This window comes from Musa acuminata, chromosome BXJ1-5, assembly GCF_036884655.1.
Source record: "Musa acuminata AAA Group cultivar baxijiao chromosome BXJ1-5, Cavendish_Baxijiao_AAA, whole genome shotgun sequence".
NCBI lineage: Eukaryota > Viridiplantae > Streptophyta > Magnoliopsida > Zingiberales > Musaceae > Musa > Musa acuminata.
In genome coordinates this window covers 10,318,350-10,337,399 of record NC_088331.1, presented here as the reverse complement: position 1 = coordinate 10,337,399, position 19,050 = coordinate 10,318,350, and the positions used below count along the sequence as shown (strand labels likewise).

At 38.6% G+C, this 19,050-nt stretch overlaps 2 protein-coding genes and 1 non-coding gene across 3 annotated transcripts; 1 reads left to right on the top strand and 2 right to left on the bottom strand.

Annotated features, from left to right (window-relative positions):
- Positions 1-983: 983 nt before the first annotated feature.
- On the bottom strand, positions 984-1,055 carry TRNAH-GUG (transfer RNA histidin (anticodon GUG)). Its single transcript has one exon. It is a non-coding gene; the product is annotated as a tRNA-His (tRNA).
- A 988-nt stretch (positions 1,056-2,043) lies between these two features.
- Positions 2,044-2,731, top strand: LOC135674978 (putative calcium-binding protein CML19). Its single transcript, XM_065185240.1, has one exon. The coding sequence runs from the start codon at positions 2,078-2,080 to the stop codon at positions 2,516-2,518; it is 441 nt and encodes a 146-aa protein (XP_065041312.1). The 5' UTR covers positions 2,044-2,077; the 3' UTR covers positions 2,519-2,731.
- Positions 2,732-4,613: 1,882 nt separating this feature from the next.
- LOC135673742 (clathrin heavy chain 1-like) lies at positions 4,614-19,043 on the bottom strand. Its single transcript, XM_065182999.1, has 30 exons — positions 18,849-19,043; positions 18,405-18,609; positions 15,766-15,854; positions 15,573-15,651; positions 15,340-15,467; positions 14,642-14,740; positions 14,433-14,541; positions 13,683-13,762; positions 13,373-13,600; positions 13,228-13,293; positions 12,630-12,746; positions 12,151-12,348; positions 11,897-12,013; positions 11,565-11,624; positions 11,303-11,389; positions 11,054-11,137; positions 10,840-10,974; positions 10,699-10,761; positions 10,521-10,625; positions 10,320-10,432; positions 9,970-10,222; positions 9,661-9,797; positions 9,296-9,574; positions 8,196-9,198; positions 7,584-8,069; positions 7,292-7,462; positions 7,026-7,211; positions 5,535-5,657; positions 5,301-5,411; positions 4,614-5,202 (listed from the first exon to the last, which is right to left on the bottom strand). Exons 1-30 carry the CDS (start codon positions 18,891-18,893, stop codon positions 5,041-5,043), a joined length of 5,118 nt encoding a protein of 1,705 aa, XP_065039071.1. The 5' UTR covers positions 18,894-19,043; the 3' UTR covers positions 4,614-5,040.
- Positions 19,044-19,050: the final 7 nt, after the last annotated feature.

Sequence of the window (19,050 nt, the reverse complement as noted above, 5' to 3'; positions counted from 1 at the left end):
ACACTTGACGCGACTGACGTTCGCTTTCACCACGGAGTGGGAGACTGGCTAATGTATACCACGTTATACTGAAGAATACATCTGAAACATATCTAAGAGTATTTGTAGTTTACCAACAATAAGAGTGTTAAGGGTTAATTATAAATTACCTCGTATAGTTTGATCTCTTTGGTATAAGTAAAATATCTAATTTTATTTATCCTAATGTTATCAGTTTTACCAATGAAAATATGAAAATGATAAATAAAAAAATAATTTTAATATTTTATTTATATTTTTGATGTTCATGAATGCTGATGTTGTTGAAGTCTGCATATAGCAGTTGTAGATAAAGAGGGAGAGGAGGAAGGTGACAACATTTTTCAGTTGTATCGTCGTTGCTTGGCAACTATGTTGGCACCGATAACGATGTGAGGATAAGCGACGTTGTTTTACATCTGTGACCATATCGATGTAGATGCAAGCAGCCCCTTCATCGCTCAGCATCTGCGTTGGTGTCGACGTAGTTGCTGAGCGATACCGATGCAAATTCAACGTCAGCATTTGCATCCTCCTCTCTCTTTGTTTCACCTCTTGTCGTCATTTTTCCTGCTCATTCACAATAGTCATTCGTGGCTCCAACGGTGTCGTCGTACACCACCATCGAAAATATAATTGTGATGTTTAAAATATCTGTTAAAAAAAAGTGAACTAGATATTTTATTTTTATAACTATAAAAATTTTAATATAATTTATTTAAATATAAGGATTGAGATACTAAAAAGGTTTAATTATAATATATAATTAGCCCGAGTATTAATTACTCGTGCCTTCGTCACACTTATTTGACGTACGTTGTCACCATGGAGTGGGAGAATTGGCTAAAGTAAACCACATTTCACAAAAGAATGTCATTGAATTAATAAGAGTAGGCGCATCAAAAGTTGCTATAATTTTTCGAAAATATCGAATTAAAAAAAGAAAAGAAAAAAATCAAAAGATCTGTGGCTGCTGGGATTCGAGCCCAGGTCTCCACGGCCACAACGTGGAATTCTAACCACTAAACTACAGCCACGGTTGTTGAATTAGCAACCATCATCTTTCTTCTGTAAGAAATGCTGAGTTATTCGTGAACCCACCCCACCGTATGGCGTTTTAAGCGGCGGTCAAGTCAGCTTCCTAATAGTGATTAAGATTTATGATCGAAATAAACGGTTTTGAAGAGACCCTTTCGTACTTTCCCACGGAGAAGTATCTATTCTCCGTTCAAAGATTTGACTTCTCCTTATTTGCAGGTATAAAGCGTCAAAGTTGACCACCACCACCGTTTGGTTGGGCGGCAAGAGCTAATCCCCAAACTTGGCTTGCTTAGATCAAAGTCTAACTTCCTGTCCACCAACCGGTGACCTTTTCCTTCCACGCGTCTTTTATACGATGCTTGCGCGACGAGTAACGACTAACTGTTTTTATATTTCCTATCAATTCGATATATTTATTATATTTTAAATATTAATACAATAATAAATATATTTTATTTTATTATCAAGAATTAAATGTTCGAAATATTATTTAATATATATTTTAAAATTTGTTGTAAGATTCTGTACTTGAATCTTATTTTTATGATTTATCTTTAAATAAAAAAAATTATATCACAGTAATGATCATTTCGCGATTTAGGTAACACCGGTGGGTCCCACATGGAGCCTCGGCCAGCCACCTCACCGACCGGCCGTGAGAGGTATATATGTAATAGTAGTCGCGGGAGGTAAGCGGGTCCCGCATCAGCCTCCTCCAGGATTGGTTGTCCCCAAGTAGTTTATTTACACTGGCGGTCAGCACATCCAGAAACTTGGCGAAACCGAAACCCTCAGCAAATTCCTCTTGACCGACGCCGGGTGGACCAAAGACGAGCACCTCTGCAAGAAATGGCTCGTGGTGCCGAGCAGACACGCCTTTCCTGATTCCTCGCGAATGAGCTCAAGGAAACTTCTCCGCAGACCATGTCTCTTCTCGTCATCTCACGCCGTTGAATATAAATCCTCTCGACCGAGAACCTCGTCTGCAACCTCCACCTCTCATCAGCTCTCAGCTTCCATGGCGTCTCCTCGCTCCAACGTCACGGGCCTCGACGCAGTCTTCCGCTTCTTCGACAAAGACGGCGACGGGAAGATCTCCGCCGCGGAGCTGACCCTCTGCATGAGGACGGTCGGCGAGGAGTTGTCCCTCGAGGACGCCGAGGCCTTCGTCGCGTTAGTAGACGGCGACGGGGACGGGCTGCTGGGGTTCGAGGAGTTTGTGAAGGTGGTGGAGGTGGAGGGGGAGGAAGAGACGGAGAGAGGCTTGAGAGCGGCGTTCGAGATGTACGAGAGCGAAGGGGAGGGCTGCATTACGCCCCGGAGCCTGAAGCGGATGCTCAGCCGGCTGGGCACGTCGAGTGGCATCCACGAGTGCGCGGCCATGATCTGCAGGTACGATCTCGACGGCGATGGAGTGCTGAGCTTTGAAGAGTTCAGAAGCATGATGACGATGGTGTGAGCAGTGGGTTTGATTTGATGATGGAATCACATGATCTGTGAAGAGGAGGATTGGATATTGGACTATTCTTTCGTTCTTATTAATTTATGCATGTATGTATGGGGGTAATTATAGATTAGTTCCTGTAGTTCGATTTTTTTTTAGTATTTCAATTCTTGGACTTAAAAAATTTGTATTGACATACTATAATTATAATTATAAAAGTAAAACATATAGCTCTCCTAATTTCATCGGTTTTATCGAAGGAAGTACAAAAATAATGGTCGAAAAAATAATTTCAACGTCCGAGTTACGTTTTTAGTTGTGACAGATAGCAACAACGCTATTGGGAGCCATGACAACTGCATCAACATTAATGCAAATGTAGAGCGGTGCCAATGCAGATGCAATATAGAGTGATGAAAGGATGACGGTTTACATTAGGCCTGCAATGCATCCATCCATGGTACCAACTTCCTCTTGACTTGCCACAATCATTAGGTCACCTATGACGCTTGCCACTCCCTCAACGCTGACTACCGCGTCTTTGGCATAGGTTCATGGCGGGTCTGTCATCTCTACGCTTCCTACAATTTCGATCCTACTATCTCCCCCTCGCACTCTCTGTGGCCTCCTCGTCCTCTAGCTCTTGCCTCTCCACTTCCAAGTCCACAGTGACACCTTGGATGAAGAAGCCCACAAATCCTTAGCAAACGATCATAAAGTGACAATGCGGCGTGGTTGAGGAGAGGGTGGAGGCCGTCTTGTTAGGTTGGAGCCGGAGGATGGGGTTGCAGAGTGGATGGTGATGCGTGGAAGCGGTAGCTCATGTAGTTGGCCTACACTAGGAAACGACCGTAGCCCTACCATTACAGGTGGCCCTCGTGGCCACATTGTAGTTTGTCTTCAAGCTCCGAGAGCAGGATGCAACAACGAAAAGGGGCGGTCGGGTGGCACTTTGGTGACTAGATGTGTGCTTCGAAGTACCTGCAAGGCTAATCACCACAATTGCATCATGGATCGCTCGAGTCACCGAGAGCAAACCCATAGTGATAGGGCAGCAGTTGTTTCCTTGTGTGGGCCAACCACGCATGCCGCCACTTCCACGCATCGCCATTCGCTCCGCAACCCCATCCTCTAGCCCAACCTACAAGGATGGCCTCCACCCTCTCCTCAACCAACCTTGTGTCACCGCTTTGTAGTCGTCTGCCAAGGATCTATAAGCTTCTTCGCCTGAGGCATCGCCATGGACTTGAGGTGGAGAGGCAAGAGCTAGAGGACGAGGAAGCTATGAAGTGCAAAAGGGAGGTAATAGGATCGAGATCACAGGAAGCGTAGAGGAGGTAGACCTGCCGGAGACGTGACAACCTACGTCGACGGAGTGACAAGCAACATATATGACCTAACGGATGTGGCAAGCCAAGAGGAAGTTAGCGTCGACAGTTACCATGACCCTTAGCAACACTGTCGTCTATCACCATCGAAAACATAATTGAAACGTTAAAATTATTATTTTACTCATCGTTTTTATGCTTCCATCCGGAGAATTAGAATTAATTTTTTTCACTTTCGTAACTATAAGAATCATAATATAATTTTTTTTAAGTTTGAAGATTGCAATATAAAAGAGATCTAACTATATGGGTAATATCTAATTGGCCCATGTATGGATTCCTTTTACCATCCAACACTACCTCTTATAGCATGTGTGCCTACTACATTAACTACGGCAGAATGTGATACCAAAGTATGCATAAGATTCGTTTTTTTTTTTTTTTGGATACTAATATGGACTAAGGCGCCTATGATTGAGCACACTCCTAAGAGGCACGCGCGACACACATGACGGGATTTACATATCATCAGTCTCCTATTTCCGATAATATTGCTTCATTTTTATTTTCCCCCACACGAGAAATTATGAGACTCCATCGCACCCAATACACAAATGAAACTACTTATGTGCTGATCTTAAACTAATAAATTACATGACATTCATATATCATCCGCCTAAATTTACAAATGACAGTCAATTGTAGCCGCTAAACATCTAGAAATCATTCATCTCCAAAAGTATGCATAACCTTTGACTCTGGAAAGAAAGACAAATAGTTCATAGAGAAGCTTATTTGCTGTAAACTGCTTCCGAATGAGCACTGTCAGAATATTATTACTGTACAGGCACTTACAAAATTCATTAAAGGATACAGAAACAAGAAATCTCGCACACAACCTCAAGAAAAGCAAACAAGCAAAAAAGGATACATCCGGCGGTAGAGTACAAAAAGTAAACATACACAATTATAATTGACATGAGATGATAAGAACCTATATATGTGCCTTCCAGCTACTGTTCATACAAATCTACACACGATCCTCTGATCTATGAAGCAGAAACCATTCGTAATCTTTGGGCCTTAATGGTAATCACAAAATGCCTGGAACCGAAAGAAAAAGGATTGACGAGATAATAACCTTATGAAGATGCATCCCAAACCCAGGATTCTTCCTCAGTAACACTTCCCTTCCCCCACTATATCATCTCAGTACGTTGCCATAGGAGGCATTCCAAATGGCGGCATCGGGGGCATCCCCATACCAGCCATGGGTGGCGGAGGTGGATAAGGTCCACCCATGCCTGGACCTCCCATACCAGGCACTGGTGGAGCTGGCAACGCTAAGGGTAGCAACTGAGCGTACATATTCTGCAAAAGGAAATCAATGTCATTGTTAGGCAACAGAAGGACACTTGAAATTTTTTTTTAAAAAAAAGGATTGTTAAGAATGAATGCGTCCAACGTGCCTGCTGAGCAACCAAATCCTTCTCCTCATTTTCTTTTACTTTCGCTTCATTTTGTGCTTCAATCTTGTCTTTAATAAGTTCATCAACTTTGCTCGTATACTCCCGAATAAACTACAGAGACGAAAACAGTATGTCATCGATGCTGACATGGCTTCAAACGATGTGTATAGTCTTCGTGATTGGGAACACACTGCATGATACTATTGCAACCACAAGATAAAAAAAAGAAATCACCTGCAAGAGGTATGGGAAAGCAAAGTCCAACATATTGTTCGTCCAGGCGAGTTCAACAGCAACATCAGGACGAATCAGGTCATAACAAATGAAGAGACATGAAGCAAAACATTCTTTCTTTCCCTGCCATAGCAAACCAAAAAAAAAATCAGTCATTATTTAAGCATGATTAAAGTGAATGGATTAGAGTGTACGATCTCATCCAAGCACAACCATAAGGAATGAGAATGCATGGAGATCTTGTTTAATTTTCTTAGTTACCTAAGATTAACATGATGACACTAATCCTTCCGAGAAAATAATAACACGAATTTTTATGATTCATATAATATCTAGATCTTGCTCTTATTACCCTAACGCTATCCACAAAAAGTGTTCATGATAAATAACTGATTCACATTAGAGTGAATGGTGAAATATGAATTTTAAAGAACCACTAAATGTGATGATCAATCAAGGATTTATGTTACATTGATCACAACTTATTGAACATAATTATTAAATAATATCAAGTGAAAGTAACTGTAATGAAAACTGGATCAGCTGATACACTGATTATTCTTGGTAGTTGGTACCCCTGTATGCAACGCTTTAGTTGCTTTATATATAGCTGTTGCTACTAAAGCTGATCAACTTTGTATAGCAGCTTAATTACACATGAGAACAGTATCCATTTACTTAGGTTCCCTGACTTCAGCCACACCAGTTTGATAACTTTAATCTAATCACAGGAAATTAATCTTAAATGCCTTGTATGCATATGTTCAAAATGTAATTTTATTTTGCATTATAGTGTGCTTCCATATATTGTATCTGATAGCTTAAAACTAGAAGGCACCTTCTAAAGATGATATTATTTAAAGAGATTTCCTTTCTTACCCACTTAGGCATTGGTCAACTCATTGAACCCAATTATGAAAACAGTCCCCACTTTGAGCAAGTAATAGAACTATTCTACTAGAAGAACAAACTCTTGCCACTTGTATAGCATTGACAGGGTAAGGACAAAGCAATAGGCAAAAGTAAAAGGCATGATGCACGGGGCTCAGACAATTCAGGACATGGGGTGTCAAACATATGCAATCATCCACTTCAAAGCAGACAGATAGGATGTTTCCATGACTCTTAATCCTTGACAACAAAGTTGCAAAGAAGCAAATGTATGGTGCCAAGCATCAAATGGTGGCAAAAAGAACCACTTTTTTCTCTAATCACATGCAAAACCATTGGTATAAACTGTATCTATCATTATGTGAAGTAACATTACTATTCTAATCTATGACTACAGTAAAAGAGGGTTCCTTACAATTAAAATTTTAAATCAAAAGGTAGAACACGACAAAAAGATTAAGGAACAAATTTTGATGGCTGCATTTGACCACGTCACCAAAATGAAAAAGGAAAAGCATTTCTTCAATGACTTACCAGGAACACACAACAATTAAAATTAGCACCACTCCAAAGGTAGTCTACAGTTAACAAATTTTTTACCTGCTCAATAAAATAAACAAGCAGCTCTTCAGAAAGTTCACGGTCACCAGACTGTGAACATGTCTCCATTGCATCTTTGTATAGGTTGTCCTTTTTAGACAGTGCAATGGATTGCTTCCATCTTCCTGCTTTCTTGTAGATATATGCAGCAATACGCCTCATTTCAAGAAGCTCATGCTTTTCAATCTAATTCATACAAGACTCATCAGGACTCAGGATTAAGCTATAATATTGTAGTTTGAAATAAACAAGTCAAAAAAATTTACCCTCTGTGCAAGGCCTATCTGATCAAAGTTGTCATGCATATCAACTGATTCCCGTAACCTGTCATAATCCTCCTCCTCGACATAAATTTTGTTTAGTGCCTCATTAACAGCAGCTACATTGTTACTCTGAACTGCTACCATGTACGGCTTCACAAGATGCAAATGACCAGCCTGGTACATGCAAGGACTGATTATCTAAATAGCCTTACTCTACACCAACAGTAGTTATACCTTAACTACAAAAAATGAAATTAAAAAGGCAAAATACGATGGCATGAGTACAGGTCAACACCTTCCGCATTATATCTACTACACGAGTGTGGTCCACACGAAGGGCGAGGACATGCAAAAGATCATTAATTAGATCAGGATGTTCTTGCAGGTAGAAATGCACTGCTTTGTAATAGAGCTCAACATTTGCTACTTTGACGACAACATCTTTAAACTGCATGTGATCCCATGCATCCGGAGAATGGTTCATTATAGTCGTGGCAGCATTGTCAAACTCATCATACTGAATATACAGATAGGTTAGCTCCTTCCAATGTTGCTGCTCATCACACACACGGATAAGTTTGGGAATGTTAAGCTGAGTTGAGAAAAGTTTAATGTGTTCCATAAGTTTATCTGGTCGATATCTGGCATACAGGACTCCCAACTCTGTAAAAATACCCATGTGAACACGTTCCAATCCAAGGCCACTTTCCATGAGGGAGATTAACTCATTAAAGCAACCCCTGTTCTGATAATAATCACTGACCTCTTCCAAGTCATCAACCTGAGATGTAAAATTGTGCGATCAGTATCCAGTTTAAAGAGGAGATAAGATCCACTAGATGACCTAGTGGTGACATCAAAAAAGAAAGTAGATAGAGAAAATGTTTATATTACATATTGATAGTACCTGGATAATGATATTTAGACCACAAATTTGTGCTAAGCGGAATTCCTCAGCATCAACACAAGCAAAACAAACTTCCTTCCATGTCTTTGAGCTATTTGCTTTTCGAGCTGCATCCACTGCACCCTGGAACTGTCTGAGCTTGACCAGTGTACTAGCCAGCTTTGCCCAGTTGGAAATGAAAGTAAATATGATCTTTGCAGCTTCATACAGGGCATCATCAAACAAGCGATCACCAACATTTTGGAGATTAGCAACATTGGGCATAAGAATGAATTCCTCAATTTCACCCAGCCTATCAATCTTTGCATATGCATATATGAGTTCGCTATCCACCTTTGGTTCTTTGATCTTTTGCCTCACCATCAGTAAGTACTTCACCAAGTCATGGTAAATGTTTGCATCCTCAGCAGCCCGAATAACATCTAGGAATTGGGTAGCATCATCTGCACGAATGAATGACTCTACTGCATCACTCACTAAACCTTCACGTAACTGAGCTTTGGCTACCTGACTCCACACATCATCTTCTTCTACACGGAATGCAAATTCTACAGCTCGCTCTATGCTTTGAATGTTGTCCAGGAGGACAATGACTGCCTGCACATTTAAGTTGAATTTCTTAAAGATGGCAAAAGCTTCCTCATACAGTTGAGCTTCAACAGCCACCTCACCCACTGCAGGGCCATCAAAGTTGTCCAATCTATTCACATAATCCATAACCCTAGATGGATCTGCTTTGATGGCAGTTAAAATCAGAAGGTTTTGCAGATTAAAATTCCCACTAAAGGCTGAATTCTGGAGCACAATCTTTTCAAGTAATTCAATCAGTTCATGTGGAAGATCAGCAGTCATGAAAGCTTTAACAGCTGCAGAGACTTGCTCTGGACTCTTACTTTCGGGCAATGCAGTAGAAACAACCTGATCAATGAGTTGCCTTCTGTAATCATTTTCAGGAACAAGAACTTTCTCCCACAGATCAGCATCCATTCTTTCGACGACATATCTGTCATTAAAATTATATACCAAATAATTTAAGTGGACCACAGAGACAAAACAAGAGAGACATTTCTAAAATAACTTGAAAGAAAAAAGAGATGTACCTGGCTTGCAACTTGAACAGCGAATTTTTATTAGTGACATTTATAAGTTCATCATCACATTGACCTCGTCTATATGCGACAACTGCAAGTGTGGGATCCCGTTTTTCACAATATTTGCCCACAACACGTGAATCATAGTATGGATTTGTTGTCAGAAAATGCTCCGGATTGTTATTGCTGTCAATGATGATCATTCCTAAAGCATTGTGAACATGCACATCTTGGCTCCCTTCACTCACGAGATGCTCCAGAAATTGTGTGAGTAGTCGCAGACGGTTCCTATTAGTCCATAGAACATAACCGAAGATATTAGTTGAGAAAGGTTGTTTTAACAAGTACTAGCTAGAGTGGGGGATGTCACAAACCTCTTCTCACATTCAGCCACAAGAGGCTCGACTGGAAGGAGAGAACGAACGGAAAGAATCAGACCCTTTATAAAATCTTCCGGACACTCATCATCTAGCAGCTGTCCTACTACCATAGGTGCATTGCCTGGGTTCACCTATCATAAGAACAAAAAAAATCAAAAAAAATTTGTGAAGTTACTCTATAAGATCTAATAGTTCTAATGAACTAGTCATGAATACAGCAATCTTAAAGCCCTATGTTTCTATATAATAAATATAAACAGTACTGTAAAAATTTAAAATGGCATAAAGGGAAATTTATCTTACTTTCTGGACATAACCTTCAATATATCGGAGCATATTGTTTGTGTACAAAAAGTGAGTTAAATCAGGAACAAAACCAAAACGGTCGCAAACATTTATCAAAGGCCTTGCATCAGGAAGTTTGGCTTCCATCAGGAAATTCTTTGTTTTCTCTGGATCATAGAAGTTGGATTCTCTTGTTACACGTTCAACTTCTTTAATTTGACCAGTTTTGGCTGCTGCCTCAATATATTTAAAGTGTATATCTGGATCTTCACTGTTTCAAATGCATAAGAAAAAATGAAAAAAAAAAAAACATCCTTGTCATAATTGCAAACCTCTCACCCAGAAGAAATTGCATGTCAAACAAGTACCTGGAACTCAAGTATGATCCCAAGAAGAAGTAAAGACCTTCATAAGACTTGAATTGCTCAAATAGCTGTATACAAGCATCCACACCTAACTGCTCAGAATATTCTTTGGCAGTCTGACAAAACATAAGATTGTATTAAGCTGATATTAGTTAAGTGATCCAGAGTATCTTATAGTGAAAAAAAAACCAAAAGAAGTTATACCTGTACAATTATTTGAAGATTGCCTCTCAGATTCACAAGCAAAAGGTCCTTCATGCATTCTAAAGCCCACTCACTAGAAAGAGTACCAAAGAACTCCACGAGTGCCTGGAGGACAGGTAGATCTAATCTATTACCAAAATAGTTATCCAATTAAAATATCTAACAAAGGATAGCACACCTGTGGTTCAATGGCATGTGTGTTCACTATCACACGCTTAATATCAGGCAACTCTGTGTAATGCTGAGGCACAAACAGGAATGGTTCAATAAACTGCAATAGAAAAAAATCAGTTCAAGAAAAGTACTGAGAAACATTCACCTGAAGGGCTCGTATATAAAGGCCAGCCTTTTCACACAGCTGAGCTATCCGAGGACGATCATAATGACTAAACATTCCATTAGCCAATATAGCATCTGCAACATTAGGATATGTCACCAAATTGATCTCCAGAACCTGCAACCCTGACAAGGATTAAAATGACAACTAAGATGAATGCTGTGAACACTAAACAAACATAAGCAGAAAGCATCACCTTAGTTTGAAGAAAGGCATGCTCAGGTAAATTGGGCTTCAAAACATCTAACAGAAAAGCTGTCGCCTCCCGGATCATATTTCTCTGCTCAAAAAAGGCCATTACCAAGAAAAAAATAACTTCATCTGCCAAATTAGATAAAAGGAGTAGATCAAGCGAAATATGGTGTGCTAGCACTTCCAAACAAAGACACTGGTCCAAAAGTATCCTTTAAAGAATGAGACTCAGCACATGACAAATTAAATAAACCTGGAGAAAAAGATCAGTAATTGTATTGTAATCCACCGGACAGCCACCCTCCATTTGGGACATCATGAGAGCAAAATTAACTGCTCCCTACCATGCAAAAAAATTACTGATTCAACAACTATAAATGGAAATCTAGACAAGAATGAATGAAATAAGTGAGAAAAGAGATGGAGCATGTAAATTATAGAACATCTCCCATAACAATTTATCTATTTCTTCAATTACCAGAACCATTTAATTAGTCCAAAGAACAGAATCTTACCTGAGGATCTGATCTTAAAATTGTTTGCAGAAGGAAAAGGTAATCTGGTGTGTATCCCACCTGCATTCAGTGACATGCTTGTTAATGTATGATCCATAATTTTTGGTTGACCTTACTACAGAAGCCTTTTGTAGGATGGAAATAAAGATTCATTAACCCCTTAGACATGTTCTGTGGTTTGCACTTTACAAGTGCATGAACTCTGATGCATGTGGCTACGTATGTGTTATAACATTTGATCCTGATATGAATGAACATATATTCCACAAAACAAAAGAAAATTTGAGTTGGTGCTTGATTTGACATTTCGCAAATCAATTAGCAATAAGTACCTGCTTCGAATAAATAAGTATCTTGTCAAACTCTCTTCGTTCAGCAAAAGCAGCAACAACTTTTGGAGTACACCTGGCTTTTATATAGATTTTCAATGCTAGATCATTGTCCACAGTCTACAGGTGGAACAGCAATCAAAGATGAAAAAAGGAGAATAAGTTGCGTCCTATTTTCTGTAGTAACTAATCAGTAACAAAAAAATTGTAATTACAGGATCTCCAGTAAGGTTCTTTTATAGAAGTCAAAAACCCACCTTCACAAGATCCCCAAGTTCTTCACTACACTCAAGCTTGTCTTCAGCCAACCAATTTTCCAATAGATTCTTTTTGTTCTGATTTACAACAAGGCGAGATAACTCCAAAGACTCAAAAGCATTAAGTTTTCCTCTTGTTAACAATGTTCCAAAGTACTGTAAAAGAGGTGGTGTCTGTCCAGATTGCACAGGAACACTCTGCACAAAGTGTATAAAGACACTTAGTAAAAGGTGCACCAATCCTCAAGCTATGAACATTTGAAAATCGGATTTGAGTGAATGTATAACTTTTCCTGTCGCAGGTTTCTACAACCAGAAATGTAAAGAAATGGACAGATTGCTACAAGTTAACATTAAATGCAGTTAAAATTTATCATAAATTTTACTAAAATTTCAAAGACAACAGTCAGTGTATTCACGCTCTATAATGCTATATATCAGAGCAGAAGTGAAAGAACAGAAGAACAAGAAGCAAGTACTTGAAACTTCGCCACAGTCTCTGGAGTTCTCAGGATGCCTTTTGGAGATTCAGCAGCCAATTCAGCAGCTTCCTTGTATTTTGTCTGAGAAAACAATTCATGGAACCTTTGCACAACCTGATGGAACAGAAAAAGCTAATCAGGAATGCATTCACATCAATCCTAGATGCTCTAGGACCTGGCTGCAACTTCAACCAATAAAGGAAAGTCTCTGTAATAGGCCACTTTACTAGCAATTCCTCTAGTCCCTATATTGGTATAGCATAGTTTAAAATAAAATTATTTACTATTAATATTTGTATTCTAAAAAATCTATGTGTCCTTTAGTAAATTTGATGGGATAACAATATCAACTCTCTCTCAGAATTCCTACATATAAGTGAGCTTATATTGCCAGTAGGCACGGTTGATTGTTATTTTCTTTAGTTCCAATTTTAGTTCTCTCTTTCTTCCTCTATTGTTCTAATGGAGGCACTACTCTCCCTCCCCAAGGAAACACATCCTATCAACTGCAAGTGTCTAACAAGTAATCCATGACTAAGATTTTTTTTTTGCATTCTAAAAAAAATTATTTCAGAAATGGAAACTTATGGTCTACCAAATTTTCTGCCCCTGGAAGATTTCCTCTTTTAGCAAGGCTAACAGCAAGCTCCAGATTGTTCAACTGCAACAAGCACCACATATTAGAGATACTTAAATGCATTCCATATATGATCCAACTAAAAAAATACTGATGTGCTTACTTGACCACTGACAAATGGCACAATGGTTGCTTCATTAACAGTAGCCAACAAAACCTGCCCTCTCCTATTGATAGCATAAAATCCACCAACTGTTGAAGCCTCTGAGGTCAAGAATATAGGATCTGGACTAATTCGATTTCTGTAAACTGCTGTTGCTGTTTCAAGATCGTAAACAAACAACAGACCGAGCTTCGTGATCACATATATTAAACTGTACTTTTGTGAGATCTGAAAAGAAAACACATGCTTAGGCTGATGGCAGGTTAAAGAAATCTTATGGAGACTACAAAGGTAGAGTTCTATTCATTACCTGCATTGCCACTGGGAAGTCATCAGCAAAATCTGGTGGAAAAAATAAATCTGCTTGTTTCTTAGTGAAGCCTGGTTTACCTGGAAAAAGGAAATCAAACCTTCAGAACAAAGGCTAAAGCTAACAAAAAGAGAACAGAAGAAAATAAGAACATATCATTCAAAAGAAACTAATAAGTGCATTTCAATTAAGTTCATGAATTTGCACCCAAGTGATTACTTGGTAACTGAACAAGAAACACAAAAAAGGTTAGGAAAGGCAGGGATCTAATTTTAACTTTTATAAAGCCCGTGACGAAAGTCTTACGGCTTTGTTGTTGTTGTATAAAGCCCATGAAGAAGGTCTTCTATTTAGGATAAAAGGATACATCTGGTCATTTGGAATACTATTTTCGTGGTAGCATCCTTCCAAATATTAGAGAATGTTACTTCTTAATTCCACAGACATTAGGTTTGCAAGAAAATTCATCTCATAAATGACTCCTCACCATCCCAAGATAAACTCTTTACCTTTTCCAATTTCTTTTCAGGAATGTGGCAATGAAAAAAAAAATATTTTTTTGATACTAGTCAGAAGGATTGCAGATAACCATAGGCCATTTTGTGAAAAATAACTGTCCTCTGAAAGAGTTTGTACAGAATTCTAAGCAATCAAACATATAGTTAATAGGGAAAATGAAAATAGAAACACTGCATTATCTAAATAGCAATTTCCAAATTCAAGAGAAACATATTCAGAATTTTATACAACCTGGTTGGGCTCCGAGTTCAATCACATGCAACTTAGAGGTAATCTGTCCAGCATTAGTGGTCTTCGAGGCAAAACAAACAAGAGTAGAGGGGTTTTCTTTTCCAGCAGCCTGTTAGTGATATAAGAGGTAGGTTCAAATGGAATATCATAAAAAGATACACTAGAACATGCAAGCGCATTAAAGAAAGGAACGAATTTAATAATCAGACCTTAAATGATGCAAAAGATGCAGCATGTGCTTCAAGTGCCTGGCTGCGCTGCTGTTCCACTGAAAAAAGCTGCATATGTCCTTTCACCAGTTGGGGTCTCTGCAGCCAAGATCGCATGGGATAATGAGACACAAGATTGAAATTACTGCACTTAGTAGAGCAACCAAAGCACATAAAAACAAAGAAAAGAATTGGATGTCAAAGTAGGAAGAAAAGGTTATGGAAGGAAGCAGAAGAAGTGAAAAAAGCATAAAGGCAAAATTACGGGTCAATGTCTGATAGAAAAAATTATAGCAGAATAAAAAGAATATGGTATGCAGCTTTCCAGATTCAAGCAAGAATATATTAAGAAGCCTATACCATCTACATATCAGAAGATACCAATAAATTGAATGGCCAGTGTAGTTCTTTTAGCTGACTCATGGCTTATCTATGTCATACAAATTACAAACCACAATTCAGTACATATTACCACTGAATCTCTAATAAAATCCAGAATTTTGATAGAGAAGATATTAGATTTTGATCAGCCCAAGCTTCTATTTCACGCAAAATGTCAAAATTCTATAATTACTTGACCAAAATTGTCAAAATTCATCAAAGTCATGAACTACCTTTGTGATAATTACAAACAGCAAAAGATAACATTGACAAAAGGAAACTTTTAACAAATTTAATTCAGCTTAATCAGATGTAACCTCAGGAGCTCCAGGTGCAATTCCAATGAGAACAAGCCATTTTTCTGAAGGGTCACAACGATAATTGATGATTTGATTGTTTGTTAAATTAGCTGCCCTATCGAACATCTTGACAGGCTCACCTTCACCTGAATATGAAGAAAAATAATATTAGATTGCATAACTCACCACAAAACAACAATGGATAATTAATTTGGTTCATTGGAATGATTCATTCTGCAGATGAGGTTTACCTTCTATTGACCAATGATAGACCGAAGTTTGTGTAACTATTCCCAACATTTTCGGGTTAATCCATTTCCAGAAGACAACCTGCAGGTGCTCAAATTGAATAAAGAGTTCAGCCCCCCAAAAATTAGAAACCAAAAGAAATAGAGAAAGGTAGCCAGGGTAAAAAAAGAGCATTTATATTCATTGTAGTTTTACCTGCTCAGGCATCTGGTGAGATTTTATTTTAGTCTTCTGATCAATATTGAAAATCTGAAGATGATCCTGTGTGGATCCCTGTAATTGTGCTGCAAAGCCCCAAAGGTAATCTAAGTTTACAATTTAAAACAGAGTCGACAGTATGACAGTAAAAATCTCAAAGAGCCTCTAATAACCAAAAGTAAGTGTTGCATTTGCTTACACCAAAAGTCTACTAAAAACCCCAAAAGACATATTTCCATTTACCGAGACCCTAGTGGCCAATGTAAAGAAGAATTAGTTTTCTCCTTCTGTCACCTAATTGGACTAGCAATCAAGTAGTTGCTTGCATAACAACAGATCACTGTAATGACAATTTTAATCTGCATACCAGAAAATTTTGATCTACATTTGATGATGTGTTGGGAGGTGAAAGAGCACAGAGCTACAAAAAGTTGAGAAACAAAGTTTCTAATGTATAGTTTGTTACTACTCTGCTTATTCTTGTCTCTCTTTTTTTCACCTCTTGTCTCTTAGATGAAAACTTCACCAATTGCTTCATGGTCACATAAAACAAAAATCCTGTGGATTATTCGTTATAGCCAAAATGATGCACTGGAAAAAAAAGAATTCCCCCTTTTGTTAGGACAAACTATGTACAAGCCCAAAGATCAAAAGCCAAAAAGTCCTTAAATAAGATAGAATATCAGTACCTAATACTTTTGAAAATAAATATTAGATCTTTTAAATCAGTAAAATTACAGCACGACCAATATTATAACAAGGATTTAAAACCAATCCTTTCCTGATGTTGGTCCAACTTTGGAAATGGTATGGTGCCTTGGTACTAAACAACAGTGTACACCACCATACTGTTGAAAAGATAAAACTAAAGAACATTCCAATGTCATTTTAATTCAGTATGGTCGGAATACTGCACACTGGTATGCATTTGGACAGGAAATACTGGTCAGTATATTTGGTGCAGGCTGTATAGTGGAATTATGTGTTTAAAAAGATGAACAACATAATGGTCCTCTCAATAGAAGTCTATCTGGACAGGCGCTTGGCAATATGCTTTCCTTAAGGAGGTGACCAAGCAGCACAAGCCACCTCGAACCTTCTCAAGCAGGTTTAGTGAATTGGAAAACGGGTCAGATAAACATTTTCAGCGCCAAAAGTAGATTATCTTAGGTCATTGCCTCTACAATTTTTCCTGGATCCCATTCTGCACCAAAGCTGAAACACAAGAAAACAGGGAATCACAAACAAAAAAGAAAGAGGGTCACTCCATTAGCAAAAAGAGTTTTCCTATGCCAATAGCAAATGGAGGTGTAAAACCATAAGTTAGTTAGGACTAAGTTTTCTTGCCTTTTTCATGCGTTACCGATTCAAACTGCTTTTAATCTAGATTAAGTATGATTAGTGAAATTTTGATGTCTTAATTGGTTTCCTTATTTAAGGTCATCGGTACACTAAGATTCGGGAAATTGATGGATTTTTCTTCAATATATCGAATGGTTTGGTATTTTGGATTGACTCAGGGAGATTAGATGTTTACTTGGTTTCATAGACATAAATATGTCATATCACAATTAATGGAGCTACGATTGTAGATCATTTGTTATCCAAAAGCATAGCAGACATCAGTAGACGAAACAACCTATAATTAGATAGTGTGGACCAATTCTACACCCAAGCAAATCCAACATACACAATGACATGCATTAAGTAAAAGATTTAAGCTTATGAAAATAAATGGATACAGTCGAAGCTGCGGGAACACATCAGAGCTACAGTGTATAATTAACTAAGTACATGATGTTGGGTCCAGCCCATAGGTGGGCTTGGACTGGACGATTTGGGCATTGAACCCAAATCTGATTTATTAAAAAAAAGGAAAAGGTAGAAAAGGGAAGTGGAGACATGCACGACGTGAGAGATGTGCGAATGAATTGTGGAAACAGTGGCGGCACAGAAAAAGAACAGAGAAAGGAGGGAGAAAGCTAAGGTTTGGAGGCTTTTACTAGACGATCAAGTGGCAAAACTTCATCGGTTTTAGCCAAAATTTTGTGTAGAGAATCCTTACAACAAGCTCTACAATCCTAACGGTGCCGATCTACGATTTGTCCTCTCTGAGGTGCTTTTCTGATATATCCACTTGGTAAGATCTAAATTTTTTCTTTAATAAAATTCATTTATGGTGATAATGATTTGTTATTGTTAAACCAAGATATGTGTTCTTAATATTATTGTGATCCTCTAGTTATTATAAAGAAAACTTATTGGAAACCTATTATCATTATTGGTGATAGTGGAGATTTGAAATGAACTATGGTCCCATGATTTTTCCCGCGTTAGGTTTTTCACGTAAAAATTTGGTGTCTCACTTTGTGATTAATTCATTGTTCTTCTATTTATACTGCTCTAGTTTTTTTTTTGTAACAAATTAGTATTTTGGTGAGGAGCCCAATTTGATACACAAAGAAAAATTTATTCTGCTACAATAGTTTTTCCATAGTGGTGGAAGAGAAAATGATCAAATCGAATTATAGATAAAAATACGAAGCTAGCAGAAAATCAGGCAAATAGCAGCAACCGTATGACACTACACCCTAAATATCTTAAACAAGAAGGAGATCATTTAAAAGAACAAAAACCTTTCAGAGCGAGGATCTTGGCATTGGGATTCATCAAAGCCGAGTCTGCCGTGATCGGCCTCCTCAACGGCTGCATGGGCATGCTCATGTCGATGATAACCAAGCTGTTCTGCGGAGCCGTCTCCCTGACGCATATGTACTTGTCCGATTCCATGGTCACATGCGTAAAGGTGACGAACTGAGGGTTGATTCCGACACTTGGGAGCTGACATCAAAATGAAACACCCGTCAGAGAGAACGATACGGATCAAAGCAGATCCAAGAACTTCCTTGAGAAGGGCACGTCGAGTAGCATAATTCAGCATCGACATGTTCCAGAAGACTGAATCATGACTAAATCAAAATCAAGAAACCGGCCAAACCCAAACTTGAGTATAACAATCCGAGTGAAGAAGATATGCGAAGGGGAGGAATCGGAAGAGGGGTGGGGCTCAGTTTACCCACCGTGAGGACTTCCCGCATGGCGATGGGAGCGTTGGCCGAAGCCATGGTGATCGGGTCGGGGGCTTCAGGCGAAGACCGAAAGAACCCTCGCGGGCACTCCTCCGGAGCAAAAGCGAAAACGATGAGCGAGGAGGAGGAGGAGGAGGAGGAGGAGGTGACGGCAAGAAAAGTAATTTCGATCAATAAAGCACTGATTAAAATG